Raw genomic sequence first — 9,767 nt, forward strand, 5'->3', positions numbered from 1 at the left:
TGCCCAGACAATTTCTATATTTAAATCATTGCTAAAAGCTCACCTATTTAATAGGGCTTTTAATGTATCGGTTGATTGATCCTGTGTATGTGTGTTATGCTTTGTATGTTTTATATTAGCTGTGCTTTGTATTTTTCCCAATTTCTATGTACAGCACTTTGGACAACTCTGGTTGTATTGAAATGTGCTTTATAAATAATAAATACAAATACTAATACATACACAGGCAAAGAGAGTTGTTTCTCTATGATTCTCCAAGCCCAATATTTTGATACGTCTGAAATAAAACAGGGTATGATTTGTGTGCACAGGTTTGTTGACCTTTATGAAACTTGTAACAGCAATACTCTTTTGTTATTCTTATGAGCAAAGTGTTGACTGTGGTCTTCATTGAGAAGCATTTTTTAATGCGATTTGAGCATAAGAAACAACATTTATGGGACAGTTTATGTCAGATTTTGTTGCTGATTTGAAATATGTTATTTAATTGTGAGTTCGCCATGCAGTTTTTGAGATTTCAGGATTCCCCCATTCAAATAGACAGGACTTGGTCTTGGATGCCCGAAATAGCTGCCCGAAGGCATTGCAAATATGGGTGCTGAGTGAACAGAATTTCCTTGAAAGGGACTTTGTTATAATAAATGATCTGTTGGGTATTTTTTGAGCTGAAACAGACACATTTTGGGGGCACCAGAGACTGATTTACATCTCGTAAAAGGGGCATATAGGTCCCCTTTAAAGGTGTTCTGACTGAGTGCGTGTGTTTTTCCACTTATGAGTCAACACCATCTGAAACAAAATATGTAAAATATGTTGGTTTTATGAGAAAAGAAGAACAGATCTGCTCACTGATCTTTGTAGAAGTTTTGCCTCTGAGGAAAAGAAAATGATTTAATTCTTACATCTCAGAAACATCCCAGTAACTGCAGAGTGTCTTCAGATAATAATTTCTGTGAACAAGCAAATAAATGCATCATACAGCTCCTGATCATACAGTGTGACAGAAGATACACAAAAACAACAGTGATAATGGACTATTATTCTTACTTTGGCTAGACAGTCTTGTAATTTCTTCCTGCAAGGTTTATGTGAGTATTTCAATAAGGATCAGTAACAAAAAGAACAGACAGGGTAAAACAACTTCTAAAAATGGGTAGATAATTTCCATGATCTGAATCCTCTGTGGATCCCAAACACAGTCTTCCTCCAGACCGCTTGGCACCATGCCACATTTTGGAGGGCACCAGGCAGTGTCATACCCATGATCATGCCAGGTATCCTGGAGTGGATGGCCTTGGCAGTCAATCTTCTTCACTTTCCCAACACTGACCTTCACTTTCAGAACAACTCTCTGGTATGCACGCAGATTCAGAGGATACCTGCAGGCCTTCTCTAGATCTCGGCTGAGGTAGACACCACGTCCAAGCATGCCATCATCAGACTGACGAAATCCCTCTTTTCTAATTTTCTTTGCAGCCTCCATGGATGTGCCATGATACATTGTGTAGACTTGACCTGATCTCGGATCTGTGTTGCTTTGGAGTAAAGTTGAACCATTTCCTCCCCGCATGTCTGCACCTGGACAAATTACAAATAGTATCAATATCTTCAAAATATGCATAGAAACAAACAAATAATAAGATTTATACTGGATCATATTACAAAATAAATGATGTTCAAAAGAATCATAACATAATGTATATAACCTATCTTGTATATAGAAATTTCACTTACCAATCCTCGAATTGAAAGCTATTTACGTGATATCTGATACCGGGAAATGCCCAGTCCAGCTCTCTTAATAACAATGGTACTTGAGCAAACCTTTAGACCACGTAGACCAGTAAAAACATTACAATATAGTCTTAAACAGTGTCTTGAGGGCATACAAGAATACTTCAAGCTGTTATTTGAACCGGCACTTTTCAAACTGTATACTAGCACTTTCTGAAAGTAAAAAATGGATTAAAGGAACTCACGGGTGATGTCACCAAGCGGCTGTCGCGTAACAGACAGTCGAAACCAATTAAAACCTTACTTTCAGCGGGGCGGGATATTTCTCAACCAATCAAATCTTCCGTTTTTAGCTAATTTACATTATAAAACAATACACGCGCGAAAGGACTGATGTTACTGGCCCTAAATGTTCTTCACTGCGTAACGTTAACATATTTAAACACAAGCTATCACACAAGTACTGACTATTCCAGTGCGCAATTCTGATGCTGGCTGTTGCATGTGTGTTTTTTCTCCCCGTCCCTCTCTCTTTTACTTTCACTTTCCCAGTGAATCGCCATTGGTAATCCACGCTGTCAATCATCACCAAGAAGATTAAAATAGCGCGCCAGTTCAGCTGCTGTTGGTTTATTTGCTCTTTGATGCTAGTGTTGTTCGGTGTCGTGTTGGTGCACTGAACTGAACAGGCTGAACGTTTGTTTTTGTTTTTTTTTACTCCAATATAAATTCATAGATTTTCTAACTATTCATAAAGTCACCATTTAATAGTTTCCAGGTAAAAGACATGTATGTTTTTATTATTTATTTCTTTATTATATCTGAATTTACACTATAGGCATATTAACACTTTTATACCAAAACCATTTTGCATTTTGATTTTACGTTGCTTAAGAAATATAATTACAATAATACACTATTATTAAAATCAATATTATTTGAATAAAATACAAAAAACAAAGCATTATTTATACTGTGCATTTTTCTTTTTAACAATGGATGAACAAGTAGTGTCAAAATTAAAAAAGGTAGGCCTATATGACAAAACTTCAAGGCAATTAAAATGTTTTTAAAGGCCCATTGAAGTGCCTTGAAAAGTGCAGCATTATTCAGTACGTTGGACAGGAAGACAGGGTGGGACATATCGAACAGCTCCTCCCCTTTTTTTAAAAATCCAATAACCTTTAGTTTATATCACAGCTCGGCCAGAGCCACTGAGCTCGGTAAAGCTGCAGTTCCTCCTAATCACCATTTCTCCTCCTAATATCCTCCATTATACTTTAAAATACAGCATTCTGTGCAGAATTCAAATGGTTCCGTTACGTTTTGTGGTCTGCGCAACTTGCGTATATAATCCACTCTGCGCTATCGTGTATCTAGACCGTTGCAGACACTAATGTGAAACCAGACTTCATTCGCCCAAAATGGAAAGCATATTTACACTGTCTGTATTGTTCACTATATCCCCTAGTGCACTATGCACCATTGTAAAGAACAGTAATTGTGTGAACAAGTGACCAATTTTAGCCACGGCTTCAGCGTCTATTCAGGGGGCAAGACGCTTAGATTTTAGAAAGCATTCGATTGGGCAGAAAATCTGATGAGAAGCTGAAGTACAGAGTGATGTCACCAAGAGACTGTAAGATTTGAAGGCTTATATCTTATAAATGTTAATTTTGTCATTGTTTTTGGAGCACACTATAGCTTAGATCACCTTAAGCCTAACATATTCATACTAAAAGCCAAAAAACCTCCATTAATATTTCATGGGGACTTTAAGGTAAAAAATGCTGGGTTAAAAACAACCCAAGTTGGGTTAAATATGGACAAACCCAGTGATTGGGTTGTTTTAACCCAGTGGTTGGGTTAAATGTTTGACCCAACCTGCTGGGTAGTTTTTATCTAACTCAACTATTGTTTAAAAATGACTATATGGCTGGCTTAAAATGAGCCCAAAATATGTTGGAAATTAAAAATCAGACACATAATTACTAGAGGCAACGATAATATCAAAAGGTGAACATTCATTAAAAAGCAATTTAATGCATGTTTATTATTTAATTATTATTAATTAAACATATTAATAAATGTTAATTTCCAACCTATTTTGGGTTCATTTTAAGTGATCAATAAAGTAATTTTTAAACATTAGTTGAGTTAAATCTACCCAGCAGGTTGGGTTTAAGATTCAACCCAACGGCTGGGTCAAAACAACCCAATCGCTGGGTTTGTCCATTTTTAACCCAACTTGGGTTGTTTTTAACCCAGCATTTTTGCAGTGCAGGCATATTTTTGATTAATTTTATCATGTTATCAATGTTGCAAGACATGGTCAGCAGCAGAGCACTGTACTGTATAATGATCAAACTCTCAATAAAACATTTTATTGTTTATTGCTCAGCTAACAAAATCACATACTCCTTAGTTTGGACTTTGGACGAATTACATCAATGACTGTGATTCGTTTTGGATCCCAAACACAGTCTTGCTCAAGACCACTTCGCACCATCCCACAGTGTGGAGGGCACCAAGCAGTGTCGTATATGATCATGCCAGGTTTTCTGCAGTGGATGATTTTGTTTGTCAATCTTCTTCACTTTCCCAAAAATATGTTTAATATTCCCATTTAGTTATGAAAACTTTATTTCTGAATTTTTGAAACATTCAAAACTTTTTCTTGGTTTATGTGAACATTAAAGGAACATTCTATCATTATAAAAATGCTATGAAAATTATTACAATTATTTCTGAATCTGTTCAATACGTTTAGTTTTTAAATGTTTTAAGAACTTTTTTTGTTGTTGGTTATGTAAAAAATTTCCAAACATTCACCCTGGGACATTGCTTAAAGGGGCATGAACTACGTTGCTTTATTGTTTTATAATGTTTCCTGGGGTGCACTTGTAATGTTAGTATGCTTTTTATATCCAAAATTGTCATAATTTATAAATAAAAGGCATTTTTCCTACCCTGATTTTAGTTCTCTTATCTGAACGCTGTTTTAAGGGGCGTGTCTGCTGTGAGACCTCAGTGTAAACGCCCACTGCTGTGATTGGCTGACATCGTTGCATTTAAAATAGCCAAGTATTACTCTCTCTTTTAGCGAGTTTTTACTTTTACAGCTCTCAAGGTTAACTAATCGTGAAAAGTGTTGCATTACATTTAGATCTATGGCATTATACTTACACTGTTAATTATTTGACTGTAAATTTACAATAAATTGCAGGTTAATAATTGCATGACTTTCACAGTAAGTTACTGTAACATTTTTACAGTAAATTATTGTGAAATGACAGCTGTATACTGTGACTTCACAGTAATTATGACATCGCATTACTGTGATTTAGCGGTAAGCTGCTGTAGAATTAATGTATTTAACTGTGAAATTACAGTTGGTGTCTATGTATTACTGTAATTTAACAGTAAGCAGCTGTAGAATTAATGTATTTAACTGTGAAATTACAGTTGGTGTCTATGTATTACTGTAATTTAGCAGTAAGCAGCTGTAGAATTATTGTACATAACTGTGAATGTCTATCTATTACTGTGATTTAGCATAAATGAAGGACCAAACAAAACTGATAAAAACTGACATAACTTTTATTTTTTAGAAGTAAAATACAATTTAATTACATGAATAAAACACTGGGCAACAGGGATTGACACTGGGTAACAGGAACGTGTGTGTCAAAAGAGAAAGGAGGAGACAGAGAAGAGAGAGTGAGGGAGAGAGATGTAAGAAAAGACAAAAAGGTGGGAATAGAGAGGGTCGCAGGTGTCTCGCTCCTTCCATCGCAGCTGGCACCTGCATAGTGTGGGTTCTATCCACTATATACAAAAGATAAGAAAGACAAAAAGTTTTAAGTTACTCTGTGGTGGACTGACTCCCTGTAAGTATGGTGCTCGCATTGTAACACTAATCCTAAAATGTCTACAATTTAAGTAATTTCAACTATTTAAAAAAAATTATGTGAATAGTACTCTTAATTAATATTAAATCAACAAACCAGGACTCTTATCACTCCTGTTACTTTTACCCAGTCCTATTATTTTTCACTTGAGTAACAGGACTGAAAGTAACATGATTGAGGTTAAAAGGTTAGTTCACCCAAAAATGAAAATTCTGTCAGTAATTACAGAGCACAAATTAAGATATTTTTTATGAAATCTGAGAGCTGGATCACTCCTCCATCGGCTTCTAAGGGTTTGAAACTTGCTGGCCCAGAAAAATGTATTAAAGATATCTTTAATATAGTCCAAGTGACTCCAGTAGCTCAATCTTAAGTTTATAAAGCGACGAGAATACTTTGTGCTTAAAAAAAAAAAAAAAAAAAAAAAAACTTTATTCCACAATTCATTTCCTTCTCTGTGGGCCTTGAGTTTTTTCTTGTAGTATAACAGCGTAGCGCTTCTGTGTTATACGTCACACGTATGCTCACTATTGGCCGACGCTGGTCATGTGTGTGATGCATGTGACATATTACACAGAAGCGCTACGCTGTTATACTACATGAATTCACCCGAGGCCCAGAGAGAAGGAAAAAAAATAGTGGAATAAAGTCATTATTTTTGGGGGGTTTTGCGCACAAAAAGTATTCTCGTTGCTTGGTAAACGTAAGATTGAGCCACTGTAGTCACTTGGACTATATTAATGATGTCTTTAATACATTTTCTGGGCCAGCAAGTTTCAATCCCTTAGAAGCCTATGGAGGAGTGAGACAGCTCTCAGATTTAATCAAAAATATTTTAATTTGTGTTCCGAAGATGAACGAAGGTCTTACGGGGTTGGAACAACATGAGGGTGAGTAATTACTGACAGAATTTTCATTTTTGGGTGAACTAACCCTTTAAGTAAAAATTGCATGCTAAATTGCATAGTAAATCAACACAGTAGCAAGTAATGTAAATTTACACTTAAAAATATTGTAAAGTACTGTAAATTTGACGTTTTTTAGACGTCAAGGCATGTTAAATTCAAATAAACGTAAAAACAATTAATTTTACACATTTATTTTGCAGTCTATCTAAACTCTACATTGAATCAGGAGACACTATAGAACACATTAAAGGGATAGTTCACCCCAAAAATCTTTGGAACACAAATTAAGATATTTTAAGAAATCCAAGAGCTTTCTGTATCCTCCATGGACAGCAATTATTTTACTTTCAAGGCCAGGAAAGATTGTTAAAATAGTCCATATGTATACAGTGGTTAAACCTTAATGTTATGAAGTGACGAGAATACTTTTACTGCGCAGAAACAAAACAACACAAAATAGAATACCGACTTGATTCAACAATTTTTTTCCTTTCTGTGCCAGTATCCGATGCGTTTCACGTGATGTGTTCTCGATCATGCATGTGATTGCATTGCGCACAAAAAGTATTCTCGTCGCATCATAACATTGAGGTTGAACCACTGTAGTCATTATTATTTTAACGATGGTTTTACTACCTTTCTCGGACTTGAAAATGGTTATAACATAGTAGTCTATAGGTGGGATCAGAAAGCTCTCAGATTGCTTAAAATTTTCTTAATTTGTGTAGAACAAAATTCTTGTGTTTGGAACATCATGAGGGGATGTAATTAATGACAGATTTTTCAATTTTGGGTGAACTAACCCTTTAATAGCTTCAGTAAACTTCTTACTGCATAACTACATCTAGCTTAAAGGAACACGCCGGCTTTTTGGGACTTTAGCTTATTCACCGTATCCCCCAGAGTTAGATAAGTCCATACATACCCTTCTCATCTCCTTGAGTGCCTCTGCTTGACGCACCCACCGCTAGCCTAGCTTAGCACAAAGACTGGAGGTAAACAGCTCCAGCTAGCATACTGCTCTCAATAAGTGACAAAATAACGCCAACATTTTCCTATTTACATGTTGTGATTTGTATAGTCACAGTGTGTACAAATAACAAGGTCATATGAGACAACCATCTTCTAACTGTATACATACTGGGAACTATATTCTCAGAAGGCGAAGCACTGCTACTTCCCCAAGTATATTCTGAGAATATAGTTCCCAGTATGTATACGGTTAGAAGATGGTTAGAGTCACTGTAACTATACAAATCACAACATGTAAATAGGAAAATGTTGGCGTTATTTTGTCACTTATTGGGAGCAGTATGCTAGCTGGAGCCGTTTACCTCCAGTCTTTGTGCTAAGCTAGGCTAGCGGTGGGTGCCTCAGACAGATTTACGGCAAGCATGGAGATGAGAAGGGTATGTATAGACTTATCGAATTCTGGGGGATACGGGGAATAAGATAAAGTCACAAAAAGTCAGCGTGTTCCTTTAACACAGATACTGTGTTTCATTAGTCCGTTCTTAAATTGGAACACAGCTTACATTAGATTGACATCCATTCGAAGTCAATGAGCTTCCTGATAAGAGTGCAAACTTGCTGGTTCATGTGACCTCTCTGCCTCTTAGATTTTGTGCCTGTCTCTGGGTTGATGCCCAAGAAGCACCTACAAACAAAAAGACAGAAGAAACCTGTTAGTTTAATTCAAGTGTGATGAAAAAGGTGTCAGTTCCCAGTCATCACCTTAATGTAATCACATTTTACAATGCTATAACTGAACCACATAAAAAGTAATGAACAATATATACACATTAGTTAAAGATAAATGTGAAAATATAGAATCTATTAAGGACTACTCGGGTTTTTAACTTTAAAATGAACAGTGTGTAGTGTAGCTAGAAAGCTACATCACCACCCTGTAGGCTACTGGAAACTAAACTATACGGTTTGTATTTAAGTTGAATATACAAACACCATTACCAGATGACGATTAAAAGACAATAATTACAAACGTATATCCTACAGATACAAATCACTGCAATTACTTTGGACTGTCTAGTTATAACCAACATTAATGTACTGGCAAAACACAGATAAGTGCACATTGGTCTAACAGCGGGAAAACTGCCGCGCAAAACATTTATTTTGGCAGTGGAAAATTCCAGAGACAAGATAAAAAAAAAAAAAAAAAAAAATACATGGACATGCGCACTTCATTTTTCTGTTGACCAGAAAGACAACGGTTGCTCCGTTTCACACACACAGCAGGGAAGAAAATTATAAAGTTACTAATTTTAGATTAATTTAATCCACCTTTGCCCAAATCCACAAACACCATAATTTATCTAGTTGATAATAACTGTCATAATACCCACATTAAGGCCACATCTTACCTTATAACTTTATGTATCGTCGGTCAATGTAGAAGCTGTGGTAAAAGAGAGAACGCTGTTAGAGTAACTAATATAAGCTTTAAGTAAAGCTAAAGTTAAATGTTCGACGGTGTATCTAATCAGACATCTCAGTTAACTTAATACGGTATAATTAACACTACAACCAACGTCTTTTCATTCAAATTTGCGCGCTTAAACGTCGACGCGAGTCTGCTCCAGCTAAGTTACAAAAACATGACAACAGAACCTACAACTAACGCTAATTTGGTTCATACTTTTAAATTACATGCACTATCATATAAAAAACATCAAATTGATAAAGTTTGACATTTAAACACTTACCGCTGTCTGAATCCACCGAATGGGACCACGTAGATCAGAGAGCTCTGATGACGCTCTGATGACGCTGCCGCAGTTGCCACTCAAAAAAGTCAAAAAAGACGGCATTCACAGTAGTTTCTTGTAAAAGCCCCGCGCCTGCATTATTTTCACAGTAAAAGTCTAAATACGGTATTATATTGTGAATTATCACAGTTAAAGCCTGTGAAGTGGTAATCATGTAATTAACTGTGAAATATTACAGTTATATCTTGTGAAATCCTGGAAAAATTTTACAGTGTAGATCGCAGCATGAAAGGTTGCAGAGATGAACGCTGTGTAGTCAATCACATATGTTGAGCGCATGAAAACAGTGATCTCGTCATTCCAACTCAATTTCTGTACACTAACAAATGCTTTCATCTTCACTAACAGTGCAAACGCAATATATTTGTTGAATAAAACGGGAGTTTTGCACATCAGCCACTGATAAACTCACGCTGTTTGATTGA

The 9,767-nt window shown here is 36.0% G+C and overlaps 1 protein-coding gene and 1 long non-coding RNA gene across 2 annotated transcripts; both read right to left on the reverse strand.

The window, feature by feature from the left end:
- Positions 1 to 270: 270 nt before the first annotated feature.
- gig2f (grass carp reovirus (GCRV)-induced gene 2f) lies at positions 271 to 4,340 on the reverse strand (the record flags this gene model as incomplete). Its single annotated transcript, XM_067375403.1, is given in 4 exon segments — positions 271 to 1,535; positions 2,693 to 2,707; positions 4,167 to 4,277; positions 4,279 to 4,340. Coding segments are annotated over 4 exon segments (639 nt in total), but the record flags the coding sequence as incomplete, so codon positions are not given.
- A 988-nt stretch (positions 4,341 to 5,328) lies between these two features.
- On the reverse strand, positions 5,329 to 9,542 carry LOC137012095 (uncharacterized). The gene is made up of 4 exons (XR_010893538.1): positions 9,280 to 9,542; positions 8,938 to 8,972; positions 8,089 to 8,210; positions 5,329 to 5,562 (listed from the first exon to the last, which is right to left on the reverse strand). It is a non-coding gene; the product is annotated as an uncharacterized lncRNA (long non-coding RNA).
- Positions 9,543 to 9,767: the final 225 nt, after the last annotated feature.

The sequence above is a fragment of the Chanodichthys erythropterus genome, chromosome 22, assembly GCF_024489055.1.
Source record: "Chanodichthys erythropterus isolate Z2021 chromosome 22, ASM2448905v1, whole genome shotgun sequence".
In the NCBI taxonomy this organism is placed as follows: domain Eukaryota; kingdom Metazoa; phylum Chordata; class Actinopteri; order Cypriniformes; family Xenocyprididae; genus Chanodichthys; species Chanodichthys erythropterus.